General features: G+C 54.7%; 1 protein-coding gene and 1 pseudogene across 2 annotated transcripts; one reads left to right on the forward strand and one right to left on the reverse strand.

Annotated features, from left to right (window-relative positions):
- Nucleotides 1-4918: 4918 nt before the first annotated feature.
- DUSP2 (dual specificity phosphatase 2) lies at nucleotides 4919-7017 on the reverse strand. Its single transcript, XM_080685015.1, has 4 exons — nucleotides 6557-7017; nucleotides 6346-6467; nucleotides 5876-6095; nucleotides 4919-5766 (listed from the first exon to the last, which is right to left on the reverse strand). Exons 1-4 carry the CDS (start codon nucleotides 6942-6944, stop codon nucleotides 5552-5554), a joined length of 945 nt encoding a protein of 314 aa, XP_080541141.1. The 5' UTR covers nucleotides 6945-7017; the 3' UTR covers nucleotides 4919-5551.
- Nucleotides 7018-14040: 7023 nt separating this feature from the next.
- Nucleotides 14041-15264, forward strand: LOC308255690 (L-lactate dehydrogenase A chain-like; annotated as a pseudogene). The gene is made up of 2 exons: nucleotides 14041-14271; nucleotides 14486-15264. The product of its transcript is annotated as an L-lactate dehydrogenase A chain-like (transcript).
- Nucleotides 15265-18076: the final 2812 nt, after the last annotated feature.

Consider the following 18076-nt stretch of genomic DNA (forward strand, 5'->3'; position numbering starts at 1 on the left):
CTCTGGACCCTGGTCAGATCCTTCCTGCCCTGGCTAAAGTGGACCAGAGGCCAGGTACAAGGCACCCTGGGGGAGGCATCCCACTGGGGGTGTGCCTCTGCTGAGGTCCCCTCCCACCACCAGGGGGCAGAGAATCATCAAAGAAAAATGCTGAGGCCCAGCGCAGGAGAGACCTCATCCTCCAGCCCAGGGAAACCTTTTTCCTGACCCTGCCTGTGCTCAGATGTGGAAAAGCTGCCTGAGACCCAGAGGCTCCCCTGTCTATCTGTGGAAGGAGGGAAAGTTCACTACATTTTCATCAGCTTTTATTTTCCCACGCATACAGAAGGGAGACAATCACAAGCACAGGAATCAGGGAAAGTTCACACGCTGAATGCCTGTTGTGGCCTGCCCTGGGGAGGAGGAGCCTCTTGGATACCTAGATCCACACATAGACGATACCCTGTCATCCCCACAACAGCCATGCATCATCGCCATTCATCTCCATTTCACAGGTTCAAAAGCTAAGCTGCTTGTCCCTATTCCTGCAACTCTGAAGCCCCTTAGCCTTTCAAGAGGCCCATCCTGTGTGGTCATCACTGGACTTAAATCCTGCCGGCAGAGGATTTGGGGACTCCAGTGAAGGGAAGCCACAGAACCAAAGATGCCAGGTATTGTCCTCAAGCACCTCTCAGCATCCTGCTCTGCCTGGAATCCAGGTCTCTCATAAGAATGGGATTGGATCAAAGGGAGAATGATGAGGACAGAGGTCCCCACTGCCAGGCGGAATGTGAACACATGGAGCTGACCCTGCAGAGGAGAGTGCTCCCAATGATCAGCAATCACCCTGCCTGGGCAGAGAAACAGATTCTTCGTTAAGAAATGCAGTTCATCTTAAGGACGTTACGTTGAGAGAAGTAAGTTAGTCACTACAGGACAGAACTGTATGATCCCGCTGGAAGGATGTGTACAGATTCCTGAACAAATGTAGAATAGTGGTTGCCAGGGGCTGGGAGGGCAATGGGAGTTATTGTTTAAATGGGAACAGAGTTTCAGTTTTGTAAGAAGGAAAAGTTCTGGAGATCCACTGCACAACAATGCAAATAAATACGCTTACTACTACTGAACAGCACACTTAGAAATAGCCAAGGTGGCCTTGGCTGGTGTGGCTCAGTGGCTAGAGGGTAGGCCCAAGCACCAAACGGTCACAGGTTCAATTGCCAGTCAAAGGCACATACCTGAGTTGCAGATTCAATCTCCAGCCCAGGTTGGTATGGGTGCAGGAGGCAACCAATTGATCTGTCTCTCTCACATTGGTGTTCTCTCTCTCCCTCTCCCTCCCTCCCTCCCTCTCTCCCTCTCTCCCTCCCACTCTCTCTAAAAATCAATGGAAAAAATATTCTTGAGTGAGGATTAACAACAACAAAATATAGTAAAGATGGTACCCTGGCTAGTGTGGCTCCCATGCACCAAAAAGTTGCTGGTTTGATTCCCGGTCAGGGCACATGACTGGGTTTTGGGCTGGATCCCCAGTAGGGAGCATGCAGGAGGCAGCCGATGCTTCTCTCTCTCTCTCTCTCTCTCTCCCACTCCCTTCCTCTCTCTCTAAAATCAATTTTTAAATATTTTTAAAAATAGTAAAGATGTCTGGGCTGGCGTGGCTCAGTGACTGAGCGCCAACCCATGAACCAAGAGGTCGTGGTTCAATTCCTGGTCAGGGCACATGCCCAGGTTGTGGGCTAGATCCCCAGTAGGCAGTGTGCTGGAGGGAGTCAATTAGTGATTCTCTCTCATCATTGACGTTTCCATCTCTCTCTCCCTCTCCCTTCCTCTCTGAAATCAATAAAAATATATTTTTTAAAAATAGTAAAGATGATAAATTTTGTTATATATTTGTTACCACAGTTAAAATTGTTCAAATAAATAAAAAGGAAGAAAGGAGAGAGGAAGGAAGGAAGGAAGGAAGGAAGGAAGGAAAGAAGGAAGGAAGGAGGGAGGGAAGGAAGGAAGGAAGGAAGGAAGGAAGGAAGGAAGGAAGAAAGGGAGGGAGGGAGGGAGGGAGGGAGGGAGGGAGGGAGGGAGGAAGGAAGGAAGGAGCAGTTTGTTTGGAAGACAAACTTAAAACCCTGGAAAGAGGAAGGTAAAATTGAGGGGTTGTGTGGGTGGGTTGGGGTAGAGGTGAGAGGATGGGGTGAGCAGGGGCCTCAGCCACCAGTCCTGTGTGAGGTGGGGCTGTGTGATGGGAAGGCCGGGTGACTCAGGGCCCCAGCTGCACCGCCCCACCATCCCAAATGGGCATGGCATTCTGGGCAGGTCCAAACGGAAGCCCACTCAGGGCCTGAGGAAGCTCTGGTCACCATCCCAGCTCTGCTGTTCTCACCATGGAACAGAGCAAACAGGGCACCAGGGCAGGCTGTTCACCCCCATGCTGCCTTGTGGAGTGAGTGCCCATCTGTGCCAGATTCTGGGCACAAGGCTGAGCAAACCACAGGCCCCACCCTCATAAGCATCCAGCTTGGTGGAGAGGCACAACTGCACACCTGAAAACCTCTGCCTCTTGGGCCACCAGGAGCTCACATTTCCTGATCACCTACTATGTGCAGGTGCAGGAACTTTACACAATTCACTTGTGTAATTCTCAACACCACCCTAACAGGTGGGGACTAACAATAAACTCCACTTAACAGACAAGGAAACTGAAATACAGAGAGGTGAAGCAAAACTGGCCCCTAACTATCAAACTACACTGCCAATTTAATCCTATCTAATAAAGAGGGATATGCTAATTAACCATCACTCCGTCACAAAGATGGCTGCACCCACAGCTGAGGCCAAGTTCCCATAAGGAGCCTTAACAAGCAATCAGCAGGGACCTGAGGCTATACCCTCCCCCGCTCCCGTGGGGCTTGACAGGGGACCTCAGGCAGGCAGGGCTTGACAGGGGACCTCAGGCCACGCCCCCCACCCAGCAGGGCTTGACAGGGGACCTCAAGGTGCGCTTCCCGTCCTGGTGCTGGGCTAGGGGACCTCAGGCTGCTCCCCCCGCCCCAGCACCCAGCCAGGGGACCTGAGGCTGTGCACCCCTGCCTGGCAGGGCTTGACAGGGGACCTCAAGGTGCACCCCCAGTGCTGGGTCAAGGAACTCAGGCCGTGGCCCCCGCCCAGGGGGGACCTGAGGCTGCACCCCCCTGCCGATGGGGTTTGACAGGGGACCTGAGGCTGTGCCCCCAAACCCCCGCCTGGCGGGGCTTGACGGGGGACCTCAGGCCATGCCCCACACCTGGCGGGGTTTGATGGGGGACCTCAGGCCAAGCCCCCATCCTGGCACTGGGCCAGGGGACCTGAGGCTACGTTCCCTGCCCAGCGGAGCTTGACAAGGGTGGGACTAGCCAGGTCTGGATCTATCCCAATGAGGGGGAGGGAGGCTGCCGGGTCTGGGTCTCACGCGATTTTGAGGCGCATGTGGGTGAACGGGGACTTGACTCTCGGTCTCGTGGTGTGCCCCAGACTCTGACAGGAGGAAGGTTTTCATATACATTTTACTAATTTTCTTTCATCTCTGACACTTCTATTATAGAGAAAAGGCAAATAGCAATATTAAATTATTTCCTCTAATTAATCCCTTTAATGTGCACGAATTTCGTGCACTGGGCCACTAGTATATAAATAAAAACAACCAAATAGCCAAAATCTCCAAAAATAAACCTCCACTGCCCCACTAAGGTGTGCCTTGCCAAGCATTCCAAATGCCCCAAGTGATAGGCATTCTTCTGGGTAATCGTTTTTCTTGTTGTTATCCTCACCCAAGGACATTTTCTCCCACTGATTTTTAGAGAGAGTAGAAGGGAGGGAGGGAGAGAGAAATATGGCTTCTTCCTGCCTGCACCCAGACCGGTGCTGGGGATAGAACTGGCAACGCTTGGGTGCGCAGGCTGATGCTCTAACCACTGTGCACACCAGCCAAGGCTGCAGAGCTACCCTTGAGCAGTGTTTGGGAGGATAAAATAAAGTTAGTCAGATGACACCCTGCGTGTCTGAGTGGCCAGGAGAGTCAGAGTGGAGGCTGAAACAGGACGGGCTCTCACAGAGCTGTCCTCGGGGGCCTCCACACCCACTCTGCAGCCTCAGCAGGCACCTTCCACTCGGGCTGGGCTGGTATCTCCTTCTCCCTAGACACCCTGGGCTGGTAACCAACATTCGGTGAAGACACACTCATGGGGTCAGTGTGAAGAGCAATGAAGCCCATCCCTGATGACATGTACTTAGTACCAGACACCATGCCACATGCCTCCTGGGGACAAGGAGCTCTGGGACCGGGGCTATCATGAGCCCTTTCATGGACAGGCTTTCTGAGTCCCCGGGGCCCAGTCCAGGAATGTGGAAGCGAGAGGCTGTGCTGCTGCCTGTGGGCAAGTGGAGAGGCCTGGCACACACACAGCCACAGGGAGAGCCACACACGCAGACACATGCAGGGATGTAGGAACACCCATGCACGTGATATGTAGGTGTGTGTAGACCAAGAACAAGACACCCATATCCACAGGACAGCCACACACATGGATATGTGCACACACACACCTCTATGTACAAGCTTCAGAAAGGAAGTAGGGTCTGACCAAGGCAGTGCTGGACCTAGTTCTGAGTCATGGACACAGACTTTCCCCACAGGACCAATGCCCCTAACAGGAACGAGGTTGGAGCGGTCTCCCAGAAACCACCTCCTGCAGCTGAGACAGAATGATGCCTGGGAAAGGCCACCAGCACAGGAGTGCTGGGGCCCAGAGGGCACCTCCTGCCAGCGAGGGCACACAATGCACCTTCCTCCTTCTGTTTCCCAGGCCCCAAGGCACCAGGAGAGGTGAGCCCTGGGTAAGAAACAGCTTTTGAGCCTTTCCCCAGACATTGACTTAAGATCAGATGCTTGCGAAGTTGTTTTTTTAAACAAAACAATATTTTATTGACACATTCTCAAGGTTCTGTATAAATATAAAGTGCTAAGTTTCCAACCCCAGCCCACAGGGCTGGGAGGAAGTAGGGGAGGAGGTGTTAAATATCAGTTGAACACAAATAACTTTCCAGCGCCAACACGGCATGAAATGCTCCAATACACACACGCAAGCAAGAGGTCCACACGAGGGATGTGTCAGTGCTCCAAGCCCAGCTCCCCAGGAGCACAGGGCTCAGGCTCCAGCCCCTGGGTACGCCACCCCCAGTTGGGGCTCCGGGTTGTCACAGCTTGTTCCTTGGGCTCTCAGGCTGCCAAGGGCTTCAACACAGTGGTGGGACCACTGGATCCATGGGTGTAAAGTCCAGTTAGTTTCTGCCAGAGGATGGGGAGGGAGGGAAGTAGACAAACCCTCACTCTTGTCCCCAGATGAGGGCCAGCCCTCAGACCCCTAGCAGAAGAGCACCAGGTGAAGAGTCCAGCATTCCTGTACTTCCAGCGCCCCTACCGGGAGCTTTCCAAACTCCAAGGAAGGGGCGGTTCTCCCTGCGGTGAGGGGGACTGTGAGGCCCCGAAGGCGGCCTAGCTGTCCCAGGTCAGCTCCCCTGGAACCACAGCTGTGGCACTTCAGTGGCATAGCACCTGAGTCTCAAACTGTAGCAGCTGCCCCATGAAACTGAAATTGGGGGAGATGACCCCCCGGCGTTGCTTAACAAAGTCAAAGGCTTCATCCAGCCGCACACGGTGGCTCTGGATCAGGTACGCCAGGCAGATGGTGGCAGAGCGGGAGATACCCGCCTGGCAGTGCACCAGCACCCGGCCCCCACTGTTCTTCACAGAATCTGCAAGGGAAATGGGCGGGGGGTCAGATGGGAGGTTGAGCAGGGAGGAAACCATGCCCCAAGTCCGTCCCCTGAACCCCTCCATCCTGGGGCCAAGTACCCCTCGTACCAATGAAGCCTATGGCCTCCTGAAACCAGGCACTGATCTCCACCATCTGGTTGTCCTCCACCGGGATGCTCTTGTAGCGCAGAAGGCCCTCAAAGTGGTTGGGGCAGCTGGCGGAGACGTTGAGGACAGCGGTGATGCCGCAGGCCTGCAGCCCCTGCAGATCGGATGAGTGGCTGCAGCTGCCCAGGAAGAGGTAGGGCAAGATCTCCACAGGGCCCCCCTGGAGGAAGAGGGGAGAGAACGGGTGAGGCCTTCTCCACTCAGGCTGGAGAAGCCCTGGGCCAGTCCTGACCAAGACCAGGCTCCTGGGGGTATGAGGACACCAAGGGACACACAGCACTCACGGATAAACACATGTCCCTTGAGCCTCAAAACAGGCTGCAAACATCCACAGACCCACAGACCCACAGACCCACGCCAGGCACAGTGACACAGGGGGACAGGGACAAGGAGCCCTGATTTCAACTCACCTGGTCATAGAAGGGAACCCTGGGGTCTGAACGGTTGCTTTCTGCCCCAGCAGGAGGCGTCGCTGGGGCTGCGGACTCAGAGCACAGGTCTGGACAGCAGGCTTGGAAGGCATCGAAGCCTCCTATGGGGAGAAAGGGGCTCAGTCAGCGGGAGGCCTGGGAGGGAGGGGCGCGGGAGGGCTGGGCAGGGGATGTGGGGCCCGCTGCTCACCTCGAAGGAAGCACACAGTGGTGGGCCCGGCGTGAGTCTCGTGCAGCAGCGCAGCCAGCAGCACCCGGGCAGGGCAATCCGGCGGCAACGTGGCAAGTGAGGCACTGGCCTGGTCCAGCACCACGGCCCGCGCCAGCTCCCCGCGGGCCAGGCGCGCCCGCAGCGCGCGATCCGGCAACAGACAGGCGAGGGCGGCCGCAGGAGGGCCGCGTGCGCGGCGCCGCAGCATGGTGTTCCAGGGCACCGGCCTCGCTGTGCGCACGTGGCGCCGGCAGAAGGCCAGGAAGGGGCGGCAGTCGAGCAGCAGTGTGCGCTCGGCCTCCCGCGGCTCCCGCAGCAACGCACCCAGCGCCGCGCACTCCAGCTCACGCGCCTCTTCCAGCCCCATGGCGCTGGCCTCTTCCTGCGCTCCTTCTCTGCGTCCCCACTCCTCCTACTACCCCTGCTCTGCGCGAGGCCCCGCCGTCCTGTGGGCTCCCGGCCTTAAGTAGCCTGGCCCGGCCCCCGGGTTACCATATAAGGGCAGAGCAGGAAGGCGCCGGTGACGCCCCCGCAGCCTCACGCGGGCTCAGCCCAGACTGGGGGCGGGGTGCGTTGGGGTAAAACGGGGACCACCTCTGGAGGGAAGTGTGTGCCAGGAGCAGTGGGGCCCAAACATCCCCGGTTTACACAGCAGCCTGGAATCGCGCGCCCACCTTTTGATCTGCCCCGCGGGCAGTGGCTCTCATAGGCACACCCCCCTCCCAGGGACTTCAAGCCCTGGTGCCCCTGCCCTGCTTCCTCTCCATTTTCTCTGTTCCTCCCAGGATGTTCCCCTGAGGAATGTATTTCAACAAAGGCTGACCACCGTGATTTCTGCACTGGAGGGTCACTGTCTCTTCTACTAGACCCCTCGGGCAGGAGGGGCTTGCTTTCCCCACCTCCTTCCCCTCCCCGCTTGCATGGCTGAGACCAGCACTCAGGGTTGCACAGCAGGTTAGTGGCCAAGCTGGGCCAGAGCATGGTCCTCTGAGGCCAACACCCTGGGCATCTGGGTGAGGAGGACCCCAGTCTGGGAGGGGTGGAAGAGGAAGGGGGCCCATGATGAGTTTCCAGTATGAGCGGGCAAGGCTTCCTCCCCAGGAGCCCAGGGAAACCCCAGGGACCCAAGGCAAAGCACTTCTGCAAATCACAGGCCAACTCTGAAGGGGAATTCTTCTGCTGACGGTGCTGGGCTCTCCCAGGTACCTCGTGGGAATTTCAGGAGCGGCCCCAAGGGGAAGGGGGAGAAGAGCTACCAGACCCCGCTCCTCCATTGTTCCCCTTCTCCTGCTCAGCCTCCTTCCTCTTGCAGCAGACCCCTGGATGGCAGGGACCCTGGTGCTCCAGCAAGGCTTTGAGCAGAAAGAAGCGGAAGCTCTCAACCATCACAACCCTTCTGCCCACCCCCACCCCAGCCGAAAGCCCTGGGGCAGGATGTGGTGAGCCCCAGGTGTGTGGGGGGGATCTGAACTCCAAAGCAGAAAAGTTCAAGTGGGTGGGGACAGTGCCCTGGAGCTGGAGCTGCCCCCACAGCCACCCAATCCTATCCTCCTCTGCCCCCCTTCTCTGAGTCACCACGCTGTGCCCTCATAGGACCCCTCCAGCTCCCCTGAAGGCCCCCACTACAGACCTTCTTGGAGGACTACAGCTAGGACCCGTGTGTACTCCCCAGCCCTCTACTGGGCTTGCCGTGTCTCTGTGTTAGAGCAGATCTGTATGCAATTCCACAATGTCTGAGACAGCTTGCTGATTCTGTGTGCTGCGGGGGAGAGGGGACCCAGGTGAGAGAAGCTTTAAGGGTGCCCAAGATACCTGAGGTTACACCACCCTCTTGTGCCTCAGTGTCCCCATCAGGAAGATGGGGGCTCAGAATAGAACAGCTACTAGCTTACACTGGTTCCAAGACTCTGAGGCCACGCCACTGTCTGAGCACCTGCAGTGAGCTGTCCCTCTCTACCAGGCCAGTCTGGAGGCTGATTCAGCAAAGCCACAGCAGAGCCTGGGAGTCTGGGCCACAGATCCCAGAGTCCGATATGGGCCTTATCCTTGGCATCAGCCTGCAGATGACTTAATGGCTGATTCCAGGGCCAAATTATAGAGCACATGAAAGGACAGTCAGGCCCAGGCGTGCTGACTATGGGGCTGGTGTTACCTGCTGTGCTGGGAGCCCTGGCCTTTCAGCTCCTTGGGGAGGAGGAGTGAGGGCTGGCCAGCTGGGATCCTGGCTCAGGAGGAAATCAGCTGGGCAGGGTGGGGCCTCCTGGGGAGAGTGGTGACCTTTCTGGAAGTTCCCCGTGAGTGTGGGAGTGCACTGCTGAAGTTTGCTCCAGTGTCACAGGCCCTAGGGCCCTGCCCACCACTCTGGCCAGAAGCAGTGATTTCTGCCTGCTGTAGCTACGTGTATGCAATGCCACTTGCTTTGGGGCTTTTAGCTCTGGAACACAGGCTCAATGAGGCCTGACTTCCACCATGAAGGAAGGGCTCCCCTGCCCCTCCCCCCATTCCCAAACGGGGGAACCCCCACCCCCATACCTGAGTGAAAGCCTGAGGCCCGGGAAGAAGAGAGGGGAAGAGAATGTAGCCCACATCCCACCCTATTTCTGCTCTGACTAATGATCCCCCGACCCTTGGTGAGTCATGCCATGGCTGTCTCGTCCCCTTTGCCACCTCCTCAAGGACCACCGCTTGCCCTGGCAGAGAGAAGGCAGGGCTCTGGGCACGTGGTGGAGGACAGTGTGAGAAGGGTTCTCCCTAGACCTGAAGTCCACAGGCTACAGGTCCCGGAAGGAGGACCCTGCTCCCTTCACTAGGTGGTGAGGGGGTGGCAGTAGGTCTGTGCCAGACTCAAAAGGTTTTTGGATTTTTGTTGGTCCTGGCCTGGCTCTTACAGAGCAGACACTATCAAGTAGATTTGGGGTTTGGCTTTTTTGAAAACTTAAAATACCCAACGAGAACACATGGCTATTGGGTGGGGTTTTTTTTCCTTTTTTTCCCCTTGGGTGTTCTTTTTGTAACCAACCGGCTGGCTCAGCATCATTGCCCCCTCCCCTTCCCACCTTTGGGATCCCTAGTCCTTCCCTGCCCCACAGCACACTCCAGCCTCCCTGCAGAGTGGTTTTCCCATCCAGTCACAAAGCACAAAGCTCTGTGCTGAGATTGCCTCCCACTGCATTTCCCTGCCTCCTCCTTCCAAACCCACACCCCAAGCACATGTCCCAGGGAGGGAGGAAGAAATGAATGGTGTGGCTACAATCATAGGCCAGGGCAGGTATGAAGGTAAGAGTGATGAGTGAGGCCACCCCCAGTCCAGCTCAGGAGTGAGTCAGGATGGCGTCAGGTTTCCTGCGCCAGGCTTCTACCAAAGCAGTGCGGTGGCCACCTCCACAGGCTCAGCCACCCCCATAGGCTTGGCTACCCCCACAGGCTCCAGCCAGACGAGGACAGTGACTTCATGCTCTATGAACATGGCCCTGTCTACAGTGGGAGGACGGACGGGGAGGAGAGCTATGACTGCAGCACCCACCCTCAGCCAGGCTGGCTCAGAGTGGCCTGCACGTGGCTGAGGGTGCTGGAGTCTGTCTGCACACGTGCGTCACGTCATGTGTGTGCAGGCAGGAACACACTTAGACAGCCATGCTGGACACGGTGAACACAAGAAGAAAGTCTCCATGTGAGACAGGCATGGCTTCGACGCCTCTTGAACATTTGCTTTTCCTCATTTTAACAAACAGGCTTCGTGCCTTCCCTGAGCATCCATTCCCAATCATGCATTCCTTTCTGCGTTTATTCATTTCTTCAGTTACTCATCTCCTCATTCAAAAGATATACTTTGAGCACCTATGACGTGCCAGGCACTGTTGTGGGAGCTGGGGATACAGCAGCAAATCACAAGCCACTGCCCTCAGGGAGCTGTCCTCATTGTCTCAATAATATTTATTTTTGAGATTATGTTGTGTTCATGACCAGTGAGACTAGTTATCCATCGAGAGCTATGATGTAGGTTCCTTTTAAAATAAATGTTAGGTTTGTAACAACTGAGTTGAATGGTCCAGATGGTACCCAAAGATGTTACCAAGTGTGACAAGATAGAGACACGAGTCAGGACACATTGCCAAAAAGAGGGGCCCTGCAGCCCCTTCCAGCCTCAGCACAGTGCCATGCCGTGGGGTCTGGCCCCCGCTCCTGCTGTGGCCTGCCATCAGGAGTGGAGGGGAGAGGAGGCTGCGGCCCGAGAAAGGGGGTCTGGGAAAGCCAGTCTCATTGCCAAGTCCAGAGCTGGCTCCTCCGGTCTGTGTCCTGTCCTGCTCTGCGCATGCCCATCAAAGGGCCTGGGCTTGGCCACACCCCTGGATTTGCCGGGGCTTGGGGTTGGAGGAGCCCCCCTCCCTGGTCTCTTTCCTTGGCGTGCTCCCATCACTGGCACATCCGTGGCCCCCAACCCATGGCAGCAGTGAACCAGTCCATTCCCCCGCTGCCAGCCGGCTGTCCCTGGCTTAGGTCCTGGTGGCTGAGGAGGAAGAGGTCGTTGCTAAAGAAGAACTCTGTCGCCAGTGTAATGGTTGGGCAAGAGGTGAGGGACTCTCAGAAATGTGGCCACTGTGGTCAGAGGGTGTGTGGCTCTGTGTCAAAAGAACTCCCAAGGCTTCCCCGCAGCCCAAGCCAGATGTTGTGTGAAGGTGGCCAGGGGACTTCGAGGCCCGAGGAGCCGAGCCCGCCCTTCTCCTCATCACCCCTGCACTAGGCCACCCAGACTAGGCCAGCCACCCCCATAAAGCCCAGTACCACCAGCAGCCACAGGGCCACAGCATCAATGGTGCATGTCAGGGCATCGTGGGGGTTCAGGAGCCATATCAGCTTGGCTCAAACATAGCGGGGCTGCTTCCTCGCTGTGTGGCCTTGGACAAGTGATTTCACCTCTCTGTGCCTCTTTAAACAATAGCGATGACTAGCACTGAGCTAGGTGCTTCTAGGCCAGGGGTGGGCAAACTTTTTGACTCGAGGGCCACAATGGGTTCTTAAACTGGACCGGAGGGCAGGAACAAAAGCATGGATGGAGTGTTTGTGTGAACTAATATAAATTCAAAGTAAACATCATTACATAAAAGGGTACAGTCTTTTTTTTTTATTTCAATAGTTTTATTCATTTCAAACATTTTAACAAGAAGAATGTAAACACTAATTATTATAATTTGAAACTTCAAAAAATGGAGGAATCATAGCACAATAACATACCTTATATTGAAGATGGCAAAGGCAAAATAAAATTGCCTAACAAAGGAAAGGTACAAAAGCCTTTCAAATTAAACTTAAATATAATAAAATAATTTAAAACTAAAACAAATAGAAAAGAACAAAATGTGTAAACAGTAAATTAAACATTTTCTTTAGTGCAACTTCCAAATTATGCCCGGGACGTAGATGTAGATGGCAATGTAGACTGGGTTGAAAGGTTTTTGGTCTTTAAAACATCAATTTCAGTGGGAACAGTGTTGTTGGTCTCCTTTTTAGCTAATGCTCTGATACTGTGCTCTCCAGGGGCGTGTCTCCCTACATCACCGCGATAACGTGTCTACGCATTCCCAGGGTGATGTCAGGGGACGCGTCCGCGGGCATTACAAGGAGCCTCTGGAAGATTGAGAGGTTGTTCCTTCTACTGAATGGGCGGATATAAATCCGCCCACTCAGAAGAAGGAGCTGCGGCCGTGTTTCCCGACGTTGCCATGTTAACACTGCTGCTGGTGAAGGAGCGGAGGGGAGAGCAAGAGAACCCTCCGCTCTTTTGGCTCCGTGGGCCGGATAGAACAGCCAAATGGGCCGGATCCGGCCCGCGGGCCATAGTTTGCCCACGGCTGTTCTAGGCACTACTACATCCAAGGGGCGGCCTCAGTACCCTCCCTGTGCAGATAGGCTCAAAGGGGGCTGAGCCAAGGCCACACACCAGTAAGTGGGAGAACTGAGATTGGAGCCTGAGTGTTAAGCACTAGGCTGCCCCGCCTCTGGGGAGGGTCTGCCAGGCCCCCCCCTGTGTCCTGCATCCACCCCTTTTCTAGCACACCCGTCCTGCCAGGTCCATCTCTTCATGAAGACACTCACACTGACCTACTTGTCATGTGCCCCACCGTCTTCTAAAACCCCAAAGAGCACTAAGCGTGGAAGGACTGGTGCCCCAAATACAAATGGGGGACCAAGGCACCAAGAGGTCAACTAATAGACCCAAATTGTCACAACTGGAAGATGATGGAGCCAGAGTTTGAACTCACAATTTTGAGGCCCTCCATCCTGCCCGCCCCCATCCAGGACTCCCACCCCACCCAACAGGCTCTTCCCAACTGCTTCCCCCATTGACCAAAGCCCTCCTGTCTCCCCCCTGGGCTCTGGCGACTCCATCCACCACGCAGGAGGACCTTGCTGATTTTAGGGCATCAGTGCCATATCCCAGTTCAGCTCCCAGGGGGCTGGGAAGCACAGCACCCGCCCCAGGGCTGCCTGCTGCATCTCTAGTGATGCTCACTCACCTTTGTGCCCAGCGAGCCCTCACGGGAAGGTGATTGCACAGGAGGCTGACAATTCGAAATGTGGGACCGAGGTCAATGCCAGGATAGAGTCCTGCTGGGTCCCTCACCCCGAGTTGTACCAGCTCAAGGGCATTCTTGGGTCCCCAGAGCAGAAGATGGTTCCAGAAAGTAAACACCCCAGCATGTGAGTGGAATTGCTCATGTAACTTGCACAGAGAGCTAGATTTCCTGGGTTTAAGGGCAAGCTCTGCCCCTTGCAGCCCAGAGGCCCTGGGCAGGCTGCACTGGTTCGGCCGCTGGGTATGTACTGAGGGCCGGCTCTGTGCTGGGTGCTGGGGATGCACCAAGACAGAGAAGGTTCCTGCCTCATGGGACCTCCCAGGGGGGAGACAGAGACAAATAAACCAAAACTGAGCTGATGTCAGACAAGGGTAGGTGTGTTGGAGGACTCCCAGAGAAGTCAGTGAGGTCCAGCAGGGGCCTTGAGGAGGCCATGGCCTTGGAGCTGTAACTTGAGGGATGAGACAGCCAGCCAGGGATGGGTAGGAAAGTGCTGTCCAAGAGGCTGGGCAGCAAGGACCAAAGCCCTGAGCCAGGGAGGAGCCAGTGACTGGAGCGGTGGATTGTCCCCTGTTGGGCCGGGTTGCCGAGAGGGTCTGATTGGATTGAAAGGACAATGGGAATCCTTGGAAGGTCTTGATAAAGGGGAACGAACCATCTGATGGACCCCAGAGCAGCCCCACTGTGGATGGAGAACAAATGGTGGGAGCTGCAAGGAGAGGTCAGGGCTGCAGCTATGGTTGGGGGGGTTGGGGGGGGGCGACAATGAAAATGAGGAGGGAAAGTACCGGAGCTGCAGCCGCCAAGTCCGGATCCCACATCGCGCGCCACCGACACCCGCGTCCCCCCACCCCCCACCCGCGTGCACTCCCAGTTCCTTGTGGTTCTAAGTCCAAAATTCCAACACTCAAGGATCAGCTGATTGTGAATCTTCTTAAGGAAGAGCAGAGCCTCCAGAATAAGATTACAGTCGTTGGGGTTGGTGCTGTTGGCATGGCTTGTGCCATCAGTATCCTAATGAAGGACTTGGCAGATGAACTTGCTCTTGTTGATGTCATGGAAGACAAATTAAAGGGAGAAATGATGGATCTCTAACATGGCAGCCTTTCTCTTAGAACAGTGGTCGGCAAACTGCGGCTCGCGAGCCACATGAGGCTCTTTGGCCCCTTGAGTGTGGCTCTTCCACAAAATACCACGGCCTGGGCAAGTCTATTTTGAAGAAGTGGTTAGAAGAAGTTAAGTTTAAAAAATCTGGCTCTCAAAAGAAATTTCAATTGTTGTACTGTTGATATTTGGCTCTGTTGACTAATGCGTTTGCCGACCACTGCCTTAGAACATTAAAATTATCTCTGGCAAAGACTATAGTGTGACTGCAGAGTCCAAGCTGGTTATTATCACAGCTGGGGCACGTCAACCAGAGGGAGAAAGCCGCCTTAATTTGGTCCAGCGTAACATGAACATCTTTAAATTCATCATTCCTAGTGTTGTAAAATACAGTCCCAAATGCAAATTGCTGGTTGTTTCCAACCCAGTGGTTATCTTGACCTATGTGGCTTGGAAGTTAAGTGGCTTTCCCAAAAACCGTGTTATTGGAAGTGGTTGCAATCTGGATTGAGCCTGGTTCTGATACCTGATGGGGGAGAGGCTGGGAGTTCACCCATTAAGCTGTCATGGGTGGGTCCTTGGGGAGCATGGAGACTCTAGTGTGCCTGGATGGAGTGGAGTGAATGTTGCTGGTGTCTCCCTAAAGAATCTGCACTCTGATTTAGGCACTAATGCAGATAAGGAACAGTGGAAACAAGTTCGCAAGCAGGTGGTTGACAGTGCTTACGAGGTAATCAAACTGAAAGGCTACAATATCCTGGGCCATTGGCCTATCTGTGGCAGATTTAGCAGAAAGTATGATGAAGAATCTTAGGCGTGCATTCAATTTCCACCATGACTAAGGGTCTCTAAGGAATAAAAGACGACGTCTTCCTTAGTGTTCCTTGCATCTTGGGACAGAATGGAATCTCAGATGTTGTGAAGGTGACTCTGACACCTGAGGAAGAGGCCTGTTTGAAGAAGAGTGCAGATACACTGTGGGGGATCCAGAAAGAGCTGCAGTTTTAAAGTCTTCTAATGTCATACCACCTCACTGTCTAGGCTACAGCAGAATTTTAGTTGGAGATTGCATATTGTCCTTTTTATCTGATCTGTGACTAAGAACATCAGTTTCCTAAAGATAGAGATAGTAATGGTTCATAAAGCCCAGCATCTGCATCATGATGCCGGATGGTCCGTATTTTGTGTAGTCCTAAACTGGTTCGTGTGAAATAGTTCCACCTCCTCAAAGGCACCACTGCCAATGTTGCTCACACTACAGTTGCCCTTCAGACTAGATGTGTGTTCACTGTGTGTTACATAACTTGTGGTTCCATTTTCTCCAATCAATCACGTCCTGGGATCCAATGTAAATCCAATATTGCATGTTTTGTGCATAACTGTTCTAAAGGATCTTTTTTCTGTGTACTGTATGTATCAGATTAGTGTACATTGACATATAATGTAAAAAGAAAAGCTACATATAAATAATACAGCCAACTATCCAAGTGTCATACCAACTAAAATGCCAAATAAACCTTGAACAGTGAAAAAAAAAAAAAAAAGAAAATGAGGAGGCATCCAGGATCTGTTGGGGCAAAACCAACAGGAATCGTGCACAGAGCAGTGGAGAAGGGCTTCAGTTTGAGCTGAGGTGAGGGGGGCCAGCTGACTAAGGGTGGGGTGAGGCAAAGGCCCCCTCCCTTTTCCTAACCCAGAGCCCTGCCTAGGCACCTGCTCCTGAGGCAGGGGACCTAGGGACCAGCTGTGGGATGCCAGCTGCTGTGTGTGCTCACCTCACCCTAGGATGCTGTTTTTTTATAGTCTGGAAGAGGGAAAGGGACAGAGAGGGGAGGTTGCAGGGGGGCTGGCAGTCTTAATTGGGGCCCAGGCTGGATTAGCAGCACAGATGACTGGAGGGTGGGGGCCAGAGAGGACATGGCTGGAGAGGATTATGGAGGATGGGTTAGGGGGCCCGAAATTGGATGGTACTGCCCTTGAAGATGATGGGCTCTGACAAAGCTGAAGCCATCACTGCTCATAGAGCTGCCCTAGATATCCACAGAAGGCCTTGCACACGCACATACGCACACACATGTACCCAGACTCATACACTCACATGCCTGACCTTGTACAGATGGTGCCATACACCATCACACACCACCCTGGACACTGGGATGTCCTCCCAGGCTCCAAGACAGCCCATAGGAGCCCCTTTATTAGCAATCCCCCACCCCGGTGTCCGCAGGGGCTAGTCCACAGGCCTGCAGGCTCGTCCCTGGCTCCGGGGCCCACTGCCCTGTCACACATGCCCCACTTGCACTATGCAGCTGCACACCTGACCACCAGCCCTGAGACTCGCCTGCCCACCAGCACCAACCTGTGTCTAACCTGGAACACAGTCCAGCCTGGACACAGCTCTCCAAGTGCATTACCCACTCAGACAGCTCAGACAGCTCAGGTGTGACTTCCTCTGCTCTTCGAGGCTGCCCCACCCACCCTTGCTGCCCCAGAAGGAAACTAGACTGCAGGGGTCCAAGCAGGGCCACTTCTCAGAGCCTGGCATCCTACAAACACACACACACACACACACACACACGGTCAGTGCTGCTCTGTGGAATGGTCTTCATGTGGAAGACTAGAGGCTAAAACAAGATGCTCTATATTGGTCTTTGGTTTTGCAGATGTGGTGGTGAGGCTCCCATGGAGGTCAGGCCCCGCGCTGGGTGCCTCCAGGGCACCTCATTGTGAGCTGGGCTTTGCTGTCACCCCCACTGACACAATCCCTGGGAGCCCACCCACTGCCCCAAGTCAGAACACTGCTTCAGGGAGAGGTGCCCAGCAGAGCGGTCGGGGTGGAGGGGCTCATTCTCAAGCACCTCAACCCGGAAAGCTTATCTCTGCTGCCACTGCTCCTTCCTGGGCGTAGCTGCTGACCCTGTCCCCAGCTTGACTCACACACAGCAGGGCCTGAGCAAGGAATGTCTGCCTCAGTTTCCCCAAGGGCAAGGGCAGGCCTCAAATTTAGTCTATGATAGGAAACGCCCTGGAGGCAAGGCAGGGCAGTAGTGATGTAGGCCAGCTCCCCAGAGCCTGCGGGACCGGGCATGCCCAGATGCCTGGTGCTCCTGCCATCTTGGGGCGGGTTGGCTGGGGCTGCAGTGGGCTGAGTTATGGAAGGCAGGAAGCCGGTGGAGGCCCATGGCTCCAGGGCACAGCCCCAAGGACAATAATCATGGGCCAAAAACCTAGGTGGCTGTGTTGCTAGTGGAAGTAGGGTTCTTGCGGTGTCACAAGGAAAGCATTCCAGGTGATGCACAAGGGAGGATGAGGTCTGGTGATAAGATTTATTTGTGGTGCCAGATGCAAAATCCGAGGGGTTCCCCTGGGTTTCCAATGCCCCATCTCTGTCTGTCTCACCACGGAGAAAGGCCAATCTTGCCTTCATTGGGCCCAGATTTTGTGCCATGCCCAGCCTCTCTCACCATCCAGCTAGCTGAGTTTGTTTGCCCGGCCTGGGCCAGCGTTCAGAGTCTACGCAGCTGCAGGGCTCGGCTGCTAGTCCACATGGCCACTGAGGAGAGAACACGTGAGTGAGCAGGGCCAGTGCGTGCTGTGGGGGTGGAGAGAGAAGGGCTTCTTTGTTAAGCTGATTATATTATCTTGGGATTGAGAAAAACCAGACAGACACTTTTTCAAAATAACCAGTCAACTTCCCAAGCTTTGGCAGGCTTCTGATGGGTCCACTGCCTAACCAATTGATCCCTTTCCCAGGTTAGATTGACAGGCCTCTATGGTCACCACCTCGCTTACCTCCCCCTTTATTGTTCTAACCCCTATG

Source organism: Plecotus auritus, assembly GCF_963455305.1.
Source record: "Plecotus auritus genome assembly, chromosome: 8".
In the NCBI taxonomy this organism is placed as follows: domain Eukaryota; kingdom Metazoa; phylum Chordata; class Mammalia; order Chiroptera; family Vespertilionidae; genus Plecotus; species Plecotus auritus.